Genomic DNA, 21,268 nt, shown 5'->3' with positions numbered 1-21,268 from the left:
AGCAATATAAAAATTTCACCATACAGATTCTACAGGTGCTAAATACGTACAAATTATATTCATCAAATCAATGTTTGCTGTGGCAAAATATAGCTTCTCACCTTTAGTTTTTTTCAAGAGACACTATATGGACCATACTACAGCAAAAGAGAATAGAATGCACTCATGTAAGTGGCAATTACCTACATTTGGACATACCATCAGGCAAATTGTGTTCCTGACAAAATGTGTCTTTCCCATAAGGCAGAGGATACTCCCTTCTAAAAAATGGAAGGGTTTGAATTAAGGAAGATTATAAACACTGGTCAGGTAGGCCTCCATTTCAATGCTTCACCTGTGTTTAAATACTCTTAAGATTTATTCATCCAGTGATATGTGACCTCCCCTCCTACTACAAACTGAACAAAAACAATACATAAAATAATGCTGCTTCTTCCACTTCCCTACAGCTTTTAGTATCAGAAATTTAAAATATAAATGTACACTAATGCTTTACACTAGTGTCCAATTTTGGCATTTTATGTACATCACCTAATTTAATTCTCACCTTTATGTGAGATAAGAATTATTTCCTCAACTTATAGTCTGAAGCTTAAAGGCTAAAGGACCCTAACCTGGTTCTTCTGATTTAAATCTAATGCCTTTTCATTTAACTCTTACATGAATACTTTGTGTTTATTGCAAGTTTTTAATATGTTTTTTACAATATGTGTAAAAAAACAAAATTTTAAAAAATGAAATACAGTTTCTTTTCTTGATTTGATGCTAAATGTTGAGTTAATTTCTTTGATACAAACAAGAAAAGATCATACTGCTGTTTGTCTAAAAAACCAGTTAGGCTACTGTGACATGATAAGAAATATGTAATTGGGCTCTGCTCCCAGTTGTTGACACACAGCTCCTAAAACCCTTGTAATTTTCTGAGTGATGAAGGTGACAGGAACATCTTACACAGAGTGCCTAAATCCCCTGCAATTTCCTTAGTAACAGGAGTGTATTTGTTCTGATGAGGTGATGCTTGGTGGGCTCTTAGGAAACTTCAGGATAGGGCTTGGTCATCAGAAAGCACAAACCATGATTAGGGGTTTTCAGGGGCGGCTCAGTCAGTTAAGAGTCTGACTCTTAGCTTCAGCTCAGATCATCTCATGGTTTGTGAGTTCGAGCCCTGTATCAGGCTCTGTGCTGCCAGTGCAGAGCCTGCTTGGGATTCTTTCTCTGCCTCTCTCTGCCCCACCTCAACCAGCTCTCTCTCTCAAAATAAACAAACTTAAAAAATAAAAAGAAGCTTGGAACTTTCAGTCACCCTACGGAGAAAGGAGAATGGTAATAATTCATCATATCTATATGAAGAGGTCTCTATAACAGTTCCTGAATTACTTAACCTGGAGGTTCAAGGAGCTTCCAGATTAGTCAATTCAACGTGCTGGAAGGGTGGCAGACCCCAACTCCATAGGAACAGAAGCTCCTGCAACTTTGGATCCTTTCAAACTTTACCCTACGTGCCTCTTCATCTGTATGTTCATCTGTATCCTTTAACTACCCTCTATAGTAAACTGCTAGACATAAGCAAATGTTTAGTGAGCCATTACAGCTAGTTATCATTATAGGTAGTTATCTGATTTATAGCTAGTTGGTCATACGTAAGTATAGACTTGCACCTGGTGTCCAAAGAGGGAGGCAGTACTTGTGGCTCTGAGCCCTTAATCTGTTTGTGCTAACTTCAGTTAGTGCTGGAGCTGCCTGGTAGGGAAAACCTACACATTGGTGTCAGAAGTGCTATAAGAAAAAAGTTTTTCCTATTAGTTTACAGGAAGGTTGGAAAAATAAGATTTCTTCCAATTATATGAGCTATAATTTCTAAGTCCTACTTCTACTAGTCATTATGAAAATATTAAGTTAATTTATTGAGTTTTATTTTTATTCCCTTGAATCCTGACCTGAAATCTGTCCAATGGCCAAAGAAATAATTGATAGATAAAATTTAGTGAGGAAAAGAGAGATTCATCAAAAGATAAAATTAATGTTTAAAAATTTCATTTATTCTTACCTTTTGTCCCAGGAATTCATTCCCAATATGCTAAGAAGCAATCTGCAATAATAAAATGCTGACTGAGGCTTTTGAGGTGGTGGTTCATCTTGCTCCACAGCTTTCATGTTTAAGTCATTAAAGTGTTTCTCAACAAATTCTTTTTCCTCTGTATATTGCTTAAGAATAGCATTAATAACATCATTTTCCTGTTTTTCAGAAATGCACACAGGTTGTGGAGCAGGAATATTAAGTGAGATTCCAGTTCTCTGTAAGCATTCAGGACTAGTTATACCTAAATACTGCAAAAGCTCATCAAGAACATCTTCTTCATCTCTTATGGTATCCCAAGTTGGTACAGTTTCTCTAAGTCCTCTTTTAAACTGGAGGGAAATCCCATCATTCACTGTTATATCTTCTAAGCATTCATTAGATGTTGGAGGCTCTTCAGCCTTCTCTTGCCGAGATGATGAAAGTATGAGAGATGTAGGTTCTGACAAGCCACTCAGAGGAGGTGGTCCATACAGGATGGCAGAATCCCAGGAATATTTTCCAGAGAGGTCACGTACTATGATTCTGACATTTGAATTGGCTGATGCAAGGCCAGCAGATAAACCTCCTCCAGGTATACTCTCTTCTGATCTGATCTGGATACAGGACACTAACGTTGTATTGTTCAACACAAAGAACTGGATATTTGGACTCTCAAAGAGTTCAGGAGAAAGTTCAGTACTTTCACTGTAATGATTGTCATGATTTTCACACACCTGACTTGTTAACATGGCAGGACCACCACTCATTGGATAATGGCCCAAGTGATTTACCAGATGTGTAATAACGGTGCGGGCAGCTATAGAGATTAATCCTTGTTGCATCTGAGTTTTCACTAGAAATAAGAAATATAAGTGAATGGGGATACTGCTGCTTCCTAGGACGTCATGTAACAATGAAATTTTTAGAAAACAAATGGAGATTTCATCACATTGTCAAAAGCATATTATCAAAATCATATTCAAAATTAAAATTTTCTATTTAGATTCTGTTCTATAGGAATGATGGCAAAGAAGAAAACTCATGATGAAGTTTCGTTCATCAAAAAAACCCCTTTTTCAAAGTTTTGCTTATGAATTCACTATTTAAATCATATGTTTCTTTTAAAGCTTTATTTATTTATTGATTTAGAGCATGAGGAGAAGAGGGGCAGAAAGAGGGAGGGGCAGAATCCCAAGGAGGCTCCACACTGCATGCTGCCAGTGCAAAGCCCAATGCAAGGCTCAAACTCATGAACTGTGAGATCATGACCTGAGCTGAAATCAAGAGTTAACTACTAAGCCACCCAGACATGCCTGTAAATCAGACCTTCAAAGAAGGATCAGGAGTATTATTAATCACTTAAAATCACTCAGCACACAGATTAGAAAGCCAATGACAAATTTCTTATCTCATGAGTAGATTCAGAGAAACTGCATGCCTTAAATGTCATTTAAGTATGGCTTTTACCAATGATATAAAAGTTTCAGAGAAAAGTAATCTTTCACTAAACTTTAGGAGTCAGGATCAATTTAAACAATGCATCAATGTAACCAGTATATACTGTGAAAACTTTCAGGGAAACCATATCTTATGGGCCTGCTTACATATTATAGTTTTGTAAGATATTCTTCTGGGTCACTGTGGTCCTAGTTAGTTGCATGTAAGAAGCATTTTTTCCCCTTACTTAAGCACATTAGCGAAAGCAAATAGGTATGGAGCATATCCATAGCAAAGAGTAAGAAAAGAAAACAAAGAATATAGCAGTCAAGGGCAAGAAATGCCAGGACCTCAAGAAGGAAGAAAAGGGAGGGGAGAGAAGGAAGACAGGAAATAGAGAATATAGGGAGAAAGGAAGAAGTAAAGAGAGATGACAACTTGGCAAAGCCTACTAGCAAATACTGCCAGTGTGACTGCAAGCAGGTTGAAATGAGTGGTGTCAGGAAGTTGGAGACAATCTTGATACTTTTCATCTAGGAGGCAGAGGAAGAGTTGTCATTAGTAAGAAGTACTCATCATTTATGTTAGGAGAGGATGTTTAGTTGTGTGTGTGTGTGTGTGTGTGTGTGTGTGTGTGTGTGTGTGTGTGTGTGTATGTTTACAGTGTTGTGTTACAGATGTGATTACAGAGTGACTGGGTCTCTGTATTGTTCTACCATAGTCATAGAGTGATGCTGTCAGAGTATTGTTTATATTCTGAAAGTTAATCATTTGGGATACATGGCGGAATAAATCTAGATTTGAGAATCTCCTGATGATCAAAGTATTATCTACATACAATAAATTCCTTAGTTTTAAGTGTACTTTGTGATGCAATTTGACAACTATATGAAATTGTGTAACCACTAATATATAGTAAAGTTCCCACATAAAAAATACATTATATTTTATGTATATCTCTATAAACTCTACTTTGAAAAAAGCTTATAAGGACATTAGCTGTGCACTGCTCATATGATACTTAAAAACAAGCAAGAGAAAAGAACAGTGTTACATTTTTAAGGTCATAGCCCTCACTGACTGCAAGCAGAGATCAGCAAGGAAACAGCTGCTATGCCATTAATAGCAAAAACATCTTCCATTATTCCAGCTCTAAAAAAGAACAGTTTCTCTGGGCTTTGGTTGATTTTGAAATGTTAAGAGTATCAAAGTTTCAATCTTCTTCTATTATCAATCACATTTTGCGACCACATACATGTATATACATGAATATTTTTCAGTTTACATAAAAAGATCTAATTACATTGAGCTGTTCTTTAATTATAAATACGGCTACTTCTGAAAATCAGCTATTCAACACTAGATAACACTAAATGATTAACCTTAATTCAATCCTACATTTTCAAAACCATATGCAAGTCAAGTAAAAAGATATATCACTGGATGACAAAAACAGAGACGTGGTTTAAATCTAGTATCTGCTTTCCCTTCCCTCATTAAAACTTACAATGTAATGAAAGTTCACGCTGTTGGGGATCTTACAGACAATTTAGCCAGAATTTGTCATTTTGCACATGACGACAAGTAGGTACACAAGAGCTAAGAGATTTGTCTGCCATAGAACAGGCTGGTCTTTTCTTTCCAGTTCAGTGTTAGTTCCATCGTTACCATAACTCTAATTTCCGCATTTTTCTCTTTTGTTAAAATGCCCTTTCCAGAGCACCTGAGTGGTTCAGTCAGGTAAGTGTCTTGCGTCTTGATTTTGGCTCAGGTCATGATCTTGTGGTTTGTGAGTTTGAGCCCCATGTCAGGCTCCTACTTAACAGCATGGAGCTTGCTTGGGATTCTCTCTCTTTGTTCCTTCCCGCTTGTGTTCTCTCTCTCAAAATAAGTAAATGAACACTTTTTAAAAATGCCCTTTTCTTATGGCAAATCACTGTGACATATGGAAACAATGAATTCAACTTTTTCCCCCTGTGTATATTAACTTCAAAATAGTATTATTTAGTATAAATTACTATCTAAAATGGCCAGATCAATTGAAAAGCTCACTTAAGTAAAACTAAATCACATTTTTTTCTGTTTATTTATTTTTTTAACATATGCAATTATTTTCCATCATTTACAATACAGTAGTTACAATTACACTCCAAACAGAAAAGCAAAGTAAAAAATCAAAACCCCAACTTCTATTTCATGTAATTAGACTTATACAGAAATTAGAAGGTTAGGTAACAACTAGTTAATCACCTAATTTCACAGCTATCTGAAGTGGCGATCGTTATATAGCAGCTTATCTATGATACATTCAAGATACATGATACAATTTATTACTTGCCCATAAGCTACAACACAGCCTGCTTAATACCTTTCCTTAAATTCCACCTCTATACTACAGTATACTTGAGGTCCATGCAAAAAAGTAGCTACTTTTTATATAGAAAATGGATGATTAAGTCTTTGGTGGTGTAAAAGCAAGTTCATTTAAACATAACCACCCTAAATCACGTTTTAAATGGTAATTATAAAAGAGGTGCCTGAGTGGCTTAGTTGGTTGAACATCCAACTTAAGCTCAGGTCACAGTCTTGCAATTTGTGAGTTTGTGTCCTATATTGGGCTCTGTGCTGACAGCTCAGAGCCTGGAGCCTGCTTCTGATTCTGTGTTCCCTCTCTCTTTGTTCCTCCCCTGCTCATGCTCTCTCTTCCTCTCAAAAATAAATAACATAAAAAAGTTAATAAAAATTTAAAATTAAAGACATTAATTTTTTTTGATGTATGAAAAGAATTTTCTGTTGTCTTTCCCCTTGCTTTTGAGTGATAAACTTAAATATATGACTTGTTCTAAGTAATGAATCTTTTTTGCAGAACATTTCAGAAGTGAAAGAATATAATTTAATAGAAACAGATCACAAAATAGAGAATACCTGACTTTGCCTCTGGCTTGACGTGTGGTCATGGACAAATCACATGAAACACATACAACCCCATTTTTAAAGAATAATACAGATTTCTTATAAAGATGAATTGAAAACTCATATACAAAGTTGAATATAACAGAAGCAATACAAATCATTCAATTTTGAGAGCATTATAAGTAACACAGGTTTTATGAGTTCCTTTTTCAACCTTACTTATAAATAAACTGCAAGAATAAGCCAGCTCTTTCCCCAAAACAAAACCTAGGCCTAGACTCCTGTCCATCCTATACAACCTCTTCTCAAAGGAAGAGACAGTGGAAATGCAGTTCAAGTGAACTTGTTTATAAATCTGTGATAATTTTTAACACTAAGAATACTTAAATACTATATTTAGACTTTAGATGTAGGTAACGGCATTTTCTTTCCTAAGCTGCTTCTCTAAATTCATGATATATATAAATGTGGAAGGATAAAAATCTCTGAATTTATTAATTGGGCAATTTTATTTAGATTTTTAAGTTATGAACTATAGAACATATGTATCTCTCTTCTCAACATCAACTTAGATATAAAGAAAACATGAAATTCTCTAATTTAGATACTCAAAATGAAGTTCTAAATAACTAACCTTGTAAGAAAATGTAACATGAAGATATCAATGCGTCTAAGGCTTTGTGTAACCAGCATTCATTTAAATAAGTCTATTCAGGGTTGTCTTTTCAGACTGTCAGATTAAACAAACCCTACAGCATTTGCAGCAAACCCATAATTATGGATTATTACAGCATACAAAAGCAGCAAGACATAAAAAGCTGCTGCAATTCATTGCACTCTAATAGAACATGCAGAGGAAGTTAATTTTGGCAAATGCTTTAAATATTAGCTTTGCATAATATGTATAGGTGAAACTATAATTAGGACAAAATGAACCCTTTGGAGCCTCCTTTCACTGTGACCCTGCAAATGATGACTTTTTGCTAATAAGACTACTGCCATTTGAAAAAAAGCCAACTTACTACCTTGCTTTGTTATTTAGTAAATTTAATAATTACACCTACTCATGCCAATAGTCCTCAAATCAGACTCGTTCAATCTAATACTGAGCTTATTAGGGACACTCTATGTTTAGAAATCTTTGGCCAAAAAAGTACTTGAAGATGATGAAACATCCTTAAACAAGGGCACAATGATTAGTCACTTTGCCATATTAAAAAAAAAAAAAAACCCACAGCATGTTGTCACTAAGGACCACAGAATCACCTGCTGTTGGCTTACAGCTGTTCCTAAAAGGTTCTGCATTAATCTGGTCCTTTATACCTTTAAGAAAGTCCAAAGGGAACAACTTAATACATTTAGAGAACAATACTTCACAAAGTATTTGGTATCAATTTAAAACCCATCTATTTAAATCTTTACCTTTGTGTCTTTTACTGTAATTGTTAATGGTACAGTGAATCTTGTCTTAAATACATTAAAAACTCTCTTTACATAAGTAAACTACTTATTTCACTGTTTAGCAAGTGTGCTATACTGCCCTCAAACTTTATCATTTTACCCTTTTGAGAAATATGCAAAAAGCAACTAATCTTTTCAAATAACTTTGTTTTTAAGTAAAATTTTAAACACTGTTTTACTATACCAAATCTAGAGAATTAAATATATATCAATTATGGTCTAAATTATTTTGCTATATTATGCTTCCCAGCATATCTCTACTGTATCTGAGCTTTAATTTAAATTTTATATTCCTATTTCAGTTCTGTATACAGCTGACCGTTGAAAAATATGGGGGTTAGGGCACTGACACCCCATGCAGTAAAAAATCCATGTTTTAACTTTTCACTTCTCCCAAACTTAACTACCAATAGCCTATTGTTCACAGAAAGCCTTATCAACAACATAAGCAGTTGATTAACACACATTTTGAATGTTATATGTATTATATATGTTCTTATAATAAAGTAAGCTAGAAAAAAGAAAATCATTAAGAAGAAAAAATATATTTATAGTAAAAAAAAATCCACGTGTCAGTGGACCTATACAGTTCAGACCCATGCTGGTCGAGGGTCAACTGTATTTGTGTTTTAGAGAAACTATTAGCAATTTGTGGTCAATCCTAAACCCTAGTCTTATTTCCCTGATGTGTAACTTCAGATCTTCATTTGCATTCTATGTCACCAATCCATTTTCATGGCCACATCTTTGATGTCTTAAACATTTATAACTATTCCACCTTAAAAAAATCAAACTCTTTGGGGCACCTGAGTGGCTGTCAGTTAAGTGTCTGACTCTTGGTTTCGGCTCATGTCATGATCTCATAGTCAGGGAGTTCAAGCCTGCTGACAATGCGGAGCCTGCTTGGGATTCTCTCTCTTTCCTCTCTGTCTCTAGTTTGCACACTCTTTCTCTCTCAAAATCAACACACTTAAAAAAAATTTTTTTTTTTTTAAATAAAAATCAGGGGTGCCTGGGTGGCTCAGTCGGTTAAGCGTCCGCCTTCGGCCCAGGTCATGATCTCACAGTTCGTGGGTTCGAGCCCTGTGTCAGGCTCTGTGCTGACAGCTAGCTCAGAGCCTGGAGGCTGCTTCGGATTCTGTGTCTCCCTCTCTCTCTGACTCTCCCCTCCTCCCGCTGTCTCTCTCTGTCTCTCAAAAATAAATAAAAAACACTACAATATTAAAAAAATAAAAAATCAAATAAAAATCAAACTCTTACTTAATAGCTTATTCTTTAACCACAGTCTCCTGGTCTAGTAATTTTCCTATTCTGTTTTGTAGAGCCCTTGGAGAAGGCTGTTAGGAGATGGACAGAAGAGAAGTCAGTAGGATCCCAGGCCTCCACCCTGCTGCAGCTCTACTTTATATAAGTTTTACAAAAGTGAGCTTCCTTGTGAAATTTATTTGAAGGGGTTCCACTGCTTAAAAATTCACTTTAAAAACTACCGTCCTAACATACTGATGCTCTCAGTGATTCTCAACTTCGCTTGCATATTAATCACCTGCAAAGCTTTAAAAATTCCTAGCAATCCCAAATCAATATATCAAAATCTCTATGGATTGGAACAGAGCAGCAGTATTTTAATGTGCAACCAAGACTGAGAATCACTGTCCTAACTTATTACCAACATTTACTTTCTGACTCAATGAATCACTCCATTTTCTTCCAACTTATTAGCCATTTCCTAACATCAGTTCAACCCTCACCAAGCCTCAATTCCATGGCTAAACCATATACCAACATTCTTAAAGTCACAGTTTCCATGTATTCTGCCACAACCACTTTACTGAATGCTGACTGGTACAACCAAAACTTTGTGATTTCCATTTTTTTGTTGGACTCTCAATAACTTCTGCTAATCCCCTTAATTTACTTCCATCTTCTTTTTCTTTTTGGGTCAGAATAAGGGCTAATACTAATCTCACACTTTCTAGATCACCCTTCAGGAACTTCACCCTACTAATGATCCCCTTCTCATCTTCCTTCTCAGTTCATGATGAAGTTCAATTCTCTTCATCCTTAGAACTCCTTTACCCCCGAATCATTTTTTTTTTAGCTCACCTACTGTCTTATCACTTAATTTTTTTTACACAGTCCTGCTTCTTTAAAGAGTATTTTTGACAAATGGCTCTATTTCTTTAACTCCTGTTTGTTCTTGAACCCACAGCCATCCATCTCTCTCTCCTACTTCTCTGCTGGAACTGCTTAAGGCAGATATATTTTTTAGTCTTTATGTCTTATCATTTAATACTATTGCCCAATCTTTCAAATATCTTTCTCCTGCTTTTGTTTCTGAGAAATTATTCTCTCCCAGTTTTCCTTCCTTTCCAACTTTTTTCTTCTCAGCGCACACACACACACACACACACACACACACACACACGAGCATGTGTGCATGCACACATGCATACACATAAATATAGATTCCTAACAAAGATCTCTCTGCTATGATTGAGATCTGCATATACAGCAAAACTGCCAACTAGTGGTCTTCATATGAATATCTGATAGGCATCCCAAACTAAGTCATTTCTAAAAACTGCCCTCCTCATTTTTCCTCCCAAACCTCTAACCTTTCTCATATTCTTGGTCTACTTTGGGAGAGATCGAACCAATTTAGGCCTTTAGCAATTCTTGCTAGGCCTACTGCAATAGCTTCATGATTGGTCTCTCTGCTCCTGGTTTAACTTTCCTAAAACCAATCTAACATACCAGAGATCAGCAAACTTTTTCTGTTAGGGGTAGACAGTAAATGCTTTCAGCTTTCTGGACCACATGAACTCTTTTGCAACTATTCAACACTACCGTTGTTGCACAAAAGCAGCCATAATGATACATAAATGAAAGCATGGGTGTTTCCCAATAAAACTTTATTTACAGAAACAGGTGGCAGGCATTGGCCATAATCTGCCAACTCCACAAAATACTGCTTTCAAACTGCTCTTAGGAAAGACAGCTACCATAAGTTTTCACTCATATGTGGATCTTGAGAAAGTTAACAGAAGACCATGGTGGAGGGAAAGGGGGAATAAAGTTACAGAGAGGGAGGGAGGCAAACCGTAAGAGACTCTTAAATAAAGAGAACAAACTGAGGGTTGATGGTGGATGGGGGAGTGGGGAAAGTGGGTGATGGGCATTGAAGAGGGCACTTGTTGGGATGAGCACTGGGTGTTGTGTGGAACCCAATTTAACAATAAATTATATTTTTAAAAAACTGCTCTTAATACTAATTTTCTTATGTATATAACCTTCTTAAAACCCTTCAGTAATTGCTGGGTTCCTCTAGGCTACCTCTGTATCTTAAATGTACTTTTATTTTTATACTCATATTTAAAGGTTATTTATTTACATCGTTCTCTTATATCAGAAAGTAAAGTCTCTGAATGTAGAAACAATGTGGCTTAAAAAAATGTTACTGAGTTCACTACCTACCAAGAACTGTACAAAGGGTTTTACACATATTATCTTATTCAGTACTCAAAACAATCATGAGGGAATGAATATTATTAGCCCCATTTTATAAATAAGGAAACAGATATAGCCATTCAGCTAGTATATGAGCGTCAAAATTCAATACCACATTTGTTAGACTCCAAAGCTAAATCTTAGTCCGTTATAGAAATCCTATGATGTATAAAGTAAAATATATTAAAAAAACTTACCAGAATAACTTCACTAGAAGTATAAAGGAGTGTCACACCACATAATCTTAGTAACTATGGTTCTGAAGTTATTTCTTAAACTAAAAATGAACTTTGCTAGAATATACATGGTGAGATAAAGAACTACAAAGGAAGATACACTCATCACCATTATTTTTACCCATGGCCTCAAATCATACTTTGAGAGAACCCAAGAAATAATACTGTCCTGAAGTGAATTCCTTTTACCTTCTGTCACTGGCTGAAGTTTCGAAGATCGTTCTGAATCTGGAGAATGTAGAGGTTCAGGCTCTTTCAGACTTTCCAAATGCATAAAAGGGTCATAATCTACAGATGCCAAGTCAGAGAGACTCATTGGAAAATACCTTGGATTGCTAAAACACTGAGCTCCATAAACACACCCATGTAATACCTGGAGGTATGAGAGAAAACACAGTTTTCCTTTTCAGTGAAGATAAATAAATAAAGATAAATGGAGAAAAATGACAACTGGTAATACAAGAGAATTAAAAATTTTTAAATATTTTAAAACAGTTCTTCGATCAAGGTAAAATTCAATACCTCTTCAAAAGAAGAATAAATAAATTTAACAATGATTCTCACATTCAAAAAGGACTTGTCTCCTTTCAAAATCTGGAGTAAAACAACAGTATCTCGTTGAAAGAAGTTTTAATTATCCTTAGGTACTATAAGATAAACCTATGTTCTTATTCTTAGTAAATATCTAGCTTTAAAAACATAAACTTATAATACTAAGAAATATTATTGCTTTAGGTTTTAAAAAACTGTTGGTAAGCAAATAAACAATAAAGCAAATAGCTTTACCTTATAAATGCAATTGAGGACAGATTTTTCTATTTTATCATTTTCTGCTCCTGTAGCATGGACTGGTTGGAGTAGTGTCTTTAGAGGTAAGGCCATGATCCAGTCCAGGAGGCACAGAAGTAAGGATACAACCAACTGTAACAACAACAAAAAAGATGATTATGACTGTAAACTTATAAAATAAAAGCTTCACTTTTAACAAAAATTCACCAACTTAATTTTTGTCTTCCAAAATTTATTTCAGGAATAAAATCAATCCTAATATTTACTTAGATCTGATTTTAAGATATTATATGTGAACATTATTGTGGATTTCTTCCTTATATTTTAAAGCCTGCACAACGGAACCATAAGTGTAATAAAACAGGACTGCCAAAATCATTTAAAATTTCTATAAAAATGCTGAGCCTAAAACAGAACAGACATCAATAGCTTGACTTATTTAAAACTGTTCAAGGAACAGATCACAAATAAAAGGTTTGAGTTCACATATATTAAAAATACTTCTATATTCCTTTTAAAGAAAAAGAATCAATAAAACATCAAAAAACTGACAACCTCAGTATAACCAGAAAACAGAACATCCAAACTTCAAATTATCTGTAAGTAGAAAATACAGCAAATCCCAGCAAGCTTTTCCTCATTCTCTCATTACAAACTTTCATGAGACCAAGGGAAGTTTAGGAAAAACATAAAAGAGAGGCAAGAACTAGGTATGAACCTAAAAACCAAGCCAGAAACAAAAAGTTACCCTAAGTGTGAGTATACTGAAAAAGTGTACTGGTAGATAGATACTGAACAGAAAAAAGGAGTTAAAAGTACACACAGGAAAGGTAATGCTTTGGAGAAGACTGTTAAGAAGGAATAGGGAGCCATCCCGTGGAAAACATGTAGTTAAAAGAAAAGGTAGAAGAGAAATTTAGGATCCTGCAAAACTCAGATAAATTTAAAAAATTGATGGCCCTATAATTTCTTTCCTTTTTAAGAAAGCATCATCCAATAAGCTGATGGAATTACAATTCCTCTCCTTAAAAAGACAATAAAGACAGTAAACTTTTTTGAATCACCAGATGAGGGAGCTCCTGAAGTAGGAATCTTATAAAACACCCCAAGCCACCAGCCCTATTCACAGAAATGCAGAAGCAATCTTTATCTATATAAAACTATTAGAAAAAGGAAACAAAAAATGAGAATCTAAACAATTCAAATGATGAAATCCCTGCTCAAAAAACCCAACTATGAATCAGAAGAAAACTGTAATACAACAATCTAAACTAGATATTATCAAAGAGCATTTATTTTATTTTTTAAACTAAAGTTAGCCAACATACAGTGTATCCAGTGTGTTCTTGGCTTCAGGAATAGATTACCATGATTCATTATTTACATAAAATAAATACCCAGTGCTCATCCCAACAAGTAATAGCATTTAGAGATAAAGAATAAAGAAAACACGACCTTAAATCAGAAATTAAAAACTAAAAAGAAATAGAGCAAGAAAGGAAGAATTGTTTGACATCAGGAAAAAGAATTAAAGGATAAAATAATACTGAAAATGAAGCCTAAATTATAAGATGCCTAAAGAATAATAAATTTGAAAAAACAAAAACTACATTTAATATGGGGCTTTGAAGAATAGCAGGAAAACAAACAAAAGAATAAAAATCAGATTTAAAATAGGATAAAAAGTTGGGATGCTTGGGTGGCTCAGTCAGTTGAGCATCTGACTTTGGCTCAGGTCATGATCTCACGGTTCGTGCATTCGGGCTTCACGTTGGGCTCTGTGCTGACAGCTCAGAGCCTGGAGCCTGCTTCAGATTCTGTGTCTCTTTCTCTCTCTGCCCCTCCCCTGTTCACTCTCTGTCTCTCAAAAATAAATAAATGTTAAAAAAAAAAAGTCTGCAAAAAAAGAAAATAAGATAACAAGTGTCAGAGAAACAAATGATTGAGATAGAAGACAGAAAAATATCCAATTAACATATTTGAAGTCTCTGGAAATACACATATTAAAAAGGTTCACCAGAAGCCAGGACAAACTGATCTGCAATAATCACTCTAACACATACCCTGGTAAAAATGTAAAAGTAAGATTCCAAACATAAAAGAAAAAATATATCCTTAGGGCTTCCTGGAAAAAAAGATGAAATAATTTAGAAGGGCAAGGGAATAAAACAGGTATCAGACTGCTCAAAAGCAATACACAAAGCAAGGCAACATTAAAAAAAAATTCAAGGAAAGTAAATGTGAACCTAAGGATTTTATATCTAGCCAAGAGGTTTCTCAAGTATCAAGGTCACAAAAAAAGTTTTAAATATACCAGCCCTCAGGGAATTCTGTGTTCATGGGCCTGTCTTGAAGAATAAAGATGAATTTCATCTAACCAAACAGTTGACTGAGGAACTTCAGCAAAAAGAATGGTATTTGATACATGTAGTTACAAAGCTAAGACCAAAAAAATAAAGGTAGAGATGAATGTGGAAGAATCATTTATTATATGACTTATCCTATATGTTAATTGTAGAAATAAAATAACTAAAAATGGAGGTGAAGAGAGAGGAAAAGTAAAATAAGCTCATTTATTAACATATATGCAATGAGATAAAGATACCACACCTCACAAAAGGTGTTTTAAAAAAATAAGAGGTTAATTAAGAAAACAAGGAAATAAAAAGTATTTTTAAAAGGCATACAGAGAAATGTAATCACAAGAACAGAGTATAAAATTTCCTGAATACCAAAAAAACTTAAAAAACAGAACAAAGGAAATACACCTTGTAGACAAAGAAACACAGAAAGTGCAATATGCAAATTAGAATTCAAACTAAAAAGCATTCACGTTAAAAGCTACAATTCAACTGGAATGAAAATTTATGGGTATTTATGTATCAAATAACTCAGTGACTGTAAAGCAAAATCTACAGCAGATGCAAAGAAATATAAAAACATTCAGGAAACTTTGACACACCACTCAGTCTAAGACAGATCAAGTGCACCAAATACAGGCATACTTTGTTTTATTGTGCCTCACTTTACTGCACTTCAGAGGTACTGTGCTTTTTACAAATTGAAGGTTTGTGACAACCCTGTCTTGAACAAGTGTAGAAGCATTTTCTGACAGCATTTGTTCACTTTGTGTCTCTGTGTCACATTCTGGTAATTCTCACAGTATTCCTAACTTTCCTATTTTTATTATATTTGTTACGGTGCTCTGTGACCTTTGTGTTATTCCTGTAATTGTTTTGGGGTGCTGCAAACCACCGTGTCCATGTAAGTCAGCAAATTTAATCAGCAAACACTGTGTTCTGACTGCTTCATTAATTAGCTATTCCCCATCTCTCTCCCTCTCCTCAGGCTGCCTATTCTTATTCCCTAAGACACAATACTCAAATTAGGCCAATTAATAACCTACAATGGCCTCTAAGTGTTCAAGTGAAAGGAAGAGTCACGTGACTCTCACTTTAATCAAAAGCTAGAAATTAAGTTTAGTGAGGAAGGCATGTCTAAAGTGAAGACAAGCTGAATGCTAGGCTTCTTGTGCCAAACAGTCAAGTTGTGAAAGCAAAGGAAAAGTTTTTGAAGGAAATTAAAAGTGCTACTCTTGTGAACACATGAATGATAAGAAAGCAAAACAACTTTGCCAATATGGAGAAAGTTTTAAGGATCACACCAGCTACAAAATTCCTTAGGTCAAAGCCTAACCCAAGGCTCTTAAATTCTATGAAGGCTGAGATAGGGAGGTAAGGAAGCTACAGAAGAAAAGTCTAGAGCTAGCAGAAATTGGTTCCTAAAGTTTAAGGAGAGAAGTCATCCACATAATAGTGCAAGGTGAGGCAGGAAATGGTGATACAGAAGCTGCAGTAAGTTATCCAGAAGATGTAGCCAAGGAAACTAATGAAAGTAGCTACACTAAACAGATTTTCAAAGTAGACAAAACGGCCTTCTATTTGAAGAAGATATACCTAGGACTTCCAGAGTTAGAGAAAAGTCAATGGCTTCAAAGCTTCCAAAGACAGACTGACTCTTTTGGTGGGGGCTAATGCAGCTAGTGGCTTTAAATTGAAGCCAGTGTTCATTTGCCATTCCAAAAATTTTTGGGCCCTTAGGAATTATGCTAAATCTATTCAGCCTGTACTCTATTTACAGAACAGCAAAGCCTAGATAATGTCACATCTGTTTATAATACAGTTTCCTGAATATTTTAAGTTCAAGATCTCTGATGGAGATGCACAATGAGGTTACTGTCCTTTTGTTTTTTGTGTGGGTTTTTTTTTTTGTATTTTTATTTTTGAGAGAGAGAGAGAGAGAGACAGACAGACATAGTGAGCAAGGGAGGGTAAGAGATAGAGGGAGACACAGAATCTGAAGACAGGCTCCAGGCTCTGAGCTAGCTCTCAGCAAGGGCCCGACACGGGGCTCAAACCCATGAACCACGAAATCATGACCTGAGCTGAAGCCAGATGCTCAACTGACTGAGCCACCCTGGCGCCCAGTAATGTTGTTTTCATGCCTGCTAACATAACATCCATTCTGCAGTCCCTGGATCAAGTAGAAAGTTTTACTTTCAGGTCTTATTATTTAAGAACTACATTTCATAAGGTTCTAGGCGCCATAGGTAGTGGTTTTTCTCAAGGATCTGGGTAAACTGAAAACCTTCCGGAAAAGATTCACCATTCTGGATGCCATTATGAACATTCACGATTCATGGGAAATGGTCAAAATATCAACATTAACAGGAGTATGGAAGAAGTAATTCCAAATTTCATGGATGACTTTGAGAGACTGAAGATTTCTGTGGAGAAAGTAACTGCAGAATTGGTAGAAACAGCAAGAAAATTAGAATTAGAAGTAGAGCCTGTAGATATGACTGGACTGCTACAACCTCATCAAAATTTAATGAATAAGAAGTTGCTTCTCATAAATGAGGAAAGACAGTGGTTTCTTGAGATGAAATCTACTGCTGGTGAAGATACTATGAAGACGGTGAAATTACAACAAAGGATTTAGAATATTATATAAACATAGTTGATAAAACGGCAACACTGTTTCAAAGGACTGACTCCAATTTGAAAGAAAAACAAACAGCATCATATGACAGAGAAATTGTGGGGGGAAAAGTCAATCAATGTGGCAAACTTCATTAGAGTTTTATGTTAAGATATCGCTACAGCCGCCCCAACCTGAAGCAATCACCCAGATCGGCCATCAGCGCTAAGGCAAGACCCTCCCACCAGTAATAAGATTACAATTTACTGAAAGCTCAGATGATGGTTAGCATTTTTTAGCAATAAAGTATTTTTTTTAAATGTTTTTATTTAGTTTTGAGACAGAGAGAGACAGACTGCAAGCAAGGGAGGGATAGAGAGAGAGAGGGAGACCCAGAATCTGAAACAGGCTCCAGGCTCTGAGGTGTCAGCACCGAACTTGATGTGGGGCTCAAACCCACAAACTCCAAGACCATGACCTGAGCTGAAGTTGACCGCTTAACCGGCTGAGTCACCCAGGTACCCCAACAATAAAGTATTTTTAAATTAAGGTGTATACATTGTTTTTTGAATATATTGCTTGCACACTTAATAGACTATAGTTATTTTTTAAGGAAGCTTTTTTTTTAATGATTTGAGAAAAAGCACCCAAGTGGGAGAGACAAGCAAAGGGGGAAGAGAGATAATCTTAAGCAGGCTCCATGTTCAGTGTGGAGCCCGACACAGGGCTCGATCCCATGACACTGCAATCATGACCTGAGCCAAAATTCAGAGTCAGATGCTCAATGACTGAGCCACCCAGGAACCCCAGACTATTGTAAACATAACTTTTATATTCAGGGAGAAACAAATAAAAATTCATTTTACTTGTTTTATTGAGATATTCACTTTATTGTGGTGGTCTGAAACCAAACCCAAATATTCCTAAGGTATGCCTGTATAATCCATTAGAATAAAAGTTAATTGAGATCCTCAATAATACTTAACAGTATCAAAGAGAACTTGTCAACAAGAGTCTAAAAACTGCTAGTACGGAATCTGAAGAAACAGAGCCAAGTAATTTTAAACATTGATTATTCACTTCAAATGGCAAAGCCGAACTTTTAAATCTGATTATCCATTTGGAAAAATAACAAAAATTAAATCCCCATCTCAAAACATACAGAATAAACTTCAAATGGATGAGGGATAAACAAGGTAAAAAATGAAACCATACAAGTACTAGAAGAAAACATGGGTGGATTCCTCTTTATCCAGGCTACAGTGAGAGGCTATCTGTCTATGACTGAAAATTCAGACACAATGAAAGATATATCAACTACATAAAAGCCAATTTTTTTCTGTGATACCCCCCAATAAGAAACAGTAACAAAAACCCACCCTAAACAAAATCAAGAGACAAATGGGGGGGAAAGGAGAAAATACTTGTAACATATACTACAGTTAAGAGCAAATGTCCCTAGTACATAAAAATTTGAGGGGAGAACAGCAAAATCTGACAGAAGATAGAAGAAAATATGAATAGACAAGTCACAAAAGTAAAAAATCAGGCCATTAGTAAATATGGCCTAATATTTATATTCAACTTCACTTTAAGTGGAAACTACCCCAAGATGGAACTGCTCCGCCATCAAATTGGCAAAATGTCCAAAATAAGACACATTGTGTGGATGAGACTCTAGGCCAACAGACACTAACAGTTTGCTTGTGGGAATGCCAATATTTAACATAATTACCTATCTGTTTACCTTCTGACCCAGCAATTCCACTTCTAGGAATATACCCTGAAGACACATTCCAATAACGTAAAAAAACAAGCACAGAGTGAGTCACTACAGCACTGTTTGCCATTGCAAATTTCTAAAAATAATCTATACATCCATGATTAGGAAAGTGAGCTGAATAAACTATGGTACATTCACATAGTGGAGTACAAACACTACATAGCTACAAAAAAGAATACAGAAGATTATTTATGAATTGATATATTGTAAATTTCCAGGATATCCTGCAAGTAAAAAATCTAAGGTACCAAGCAATAATCTAGAATATGATATCTTTTAACAAACAAGGAGAAAATATAAATGTTTCTGCACATTTGTGTAAAAATAAAGAATGGGAGGGGCGCCTGGGTGGCTCCGTCAGTTGAGTGTCTGGCTTCAGCTCAGGTCATGATCTCACAGTTCATGGGTTCGAGTCCTGAGTGAGGCTCTGTGCTGACAGCTCAGAGCCTGGAGTCTGTCTTTGGATTCTGTGTCTCCCTCTCCCTGTGACCTTCCCCTGCTCACGCTCTCTCTCTCTCTCTCTCTCTCAAAAATAAATAAAACATGAAAAAAAAAAAAGAATTGGTATACCATAAACAAAAAATAAACAAACAAACAAACAAACAAACACAACAGGGATGGGGAAAAAAAAACTCTAAAATGGACCAGAAAATGAAAAAGTGATCTACATTGTATTTCAAATGTATGACATAACCATACTGAGGTGAAGGTGAAGGAGAGAAGAAGGAACCCAAATAACTTTTAAACACAGCTTTTGAACTGTATACTCTCTTGGTAACTACATATAGGCATAAATATATTCTGAAACTGCTTTTATTTTTCTGTAACTGCATAAGAAGTACCTATACTGTGGGTAAATGTGGATAATGGAAACTAGGCTCTCACTGTTGGGGCTGGTAGTTACAAATACGTGAAGGGGGAGGACAGACTGAACCTTGTGGTACTGGGTTAGAATCAGAAGAGGTGTCAAGGTAAACTCATGGTGTTTTAATACAAAGAAATACATAGGCATGTGCTACATTTATACATAAAATACATATCCTATATTTGTGTGTGTGTACATATCATCTACTTTCTAGCTCTATATGGTCGGTGAACCTAGGGGAAAAAGACAACCCAACGACAATGTAGACACCTAGCTCCTAAATCTATTTCAAAATACTATTTCCACTCAATGGAACCTGAGTTCCTTGGAGAAAAGGCTAATTCCAGTACTGGGGGAGAGAAAATACAGGTGAGTCTGAAAAATTCTGTGGTGACAAAAATTAAGGATATACTGAAAGAATAATGAGGAGGATATGTCAAAAGGACAAAGAAGCCACTTTAACGAGCACTCCCACTTGTTAAGTCTGGGACCTTCTGAGCTTCAAAATAAAAAAAGTGATCATGAAAAATGAAAGATTACAATCCACTGCATAAAATAAGAATCATGATTCCACATTGGTAAGATGGATAGGGAATAAGAAAAATCTCTTCCTTATCACAGAAAACTAACTAATGAAGGTAAAAGTAATGACAGAATTAGGAAATCACCACTGGAGCTAACATAACAAAATTTAATTCTGATAAGCGTTTCAACTGCTGGCCAAACTACTTAGTTTTAGGTGATAGGATATTATATTTACTGAGTGATAGGATATTTATACAGTCTCAAAGTGACTTCCAACAGGATACTTTTTAATTGGGAAAGGTAAAATAGTAGACTCGGTCAAGCCCTTAGCTGCCCCTCAAACCTCTGTAACTTTCCAAGCTGTGTCCCAAAAGGGTGGGAAATGCCAATATATCTATTCAGGATCCTGAAGGACTACTAATTGCCTTTCCTTTCAGCTCCCTGTTGCAGACTAACTGGAAGCTTGGCTTTCAAGGAGCAGCCGGGAAAGTTGGGACAGTAGTTATACAGTCTAGCCTCCATCAGAGAAATCTAGAGCTGGGTATTTTTGCTTACTCATTCTATGCTGATCAGCCAGAGGAACGAGTTGCTGGGAATGCTAGTGCAAATAGAACCACCTGTGTTTTGCGTGTGTCTAGATTCATGAGTGCCAAGTACTCTCAGCTCCCAGAAATAGGTGATTTGGGAGATGCTCACATAGTGTGACAAGCTCC

The 21,268-nt window shown here is 35.7% G+C and overlaps 1 protein-coding gene across 4 annotated transcripts in view; it reads right to left on the bottom strand.

Moving 5' to 3' along the window:
* The window catches only part of RALGAPA1 (Ral GTPase activating protein catalytic alpha subunit 1), a 262,207-nt gene that overhangs the window by 84,388 nt on the left and 156,551 nt on the right, over positions 1 to 21,268 (bottom strand). For all 4 annotated transcript variants that reach the window (XM_029952940.1, XM_029952941.1, XM_029952942.1 and 1 more), the window contains 3 exons: positions 12,400 to 12,534; positions 11,803 to 11,986; positions 2,048 to 2,912 (listed from right to left, as the gene is read on the bottom strand). In XM_029952940.1, coding sequence (XP_029808800.1) covers positions 2,048 to 2,912; positions 11,803 to 11,986; positions 12,400 to 12,534 — 1,184 coding nt within the window. The remainder of the gene's footprint in view (positions 1 to 2,047; positions 2,913 to 11,802; positions 11,987 to 12,399; positions 12,535 to 21,268) is intronic.

Source organism: Suricata suricatta, chromosome 9 (genome assembly GCF_006229205.1).
Source record: "Suricata suricatta isolate VVHF042 chromosome 9, meerkat_22Aug2017_6uvM2_HiC, whole genome shotgun sequence".
NCBI lineage: Eukaryota > Metazoa > Chordata > Mammalia > Carnivora > Herpestidae > Suricata > Suricata suricatta.
Note: the sequence above shows the minus strand (reverse complement) of the source record. Positions and strands in the feature narration are given on the sequence as shown.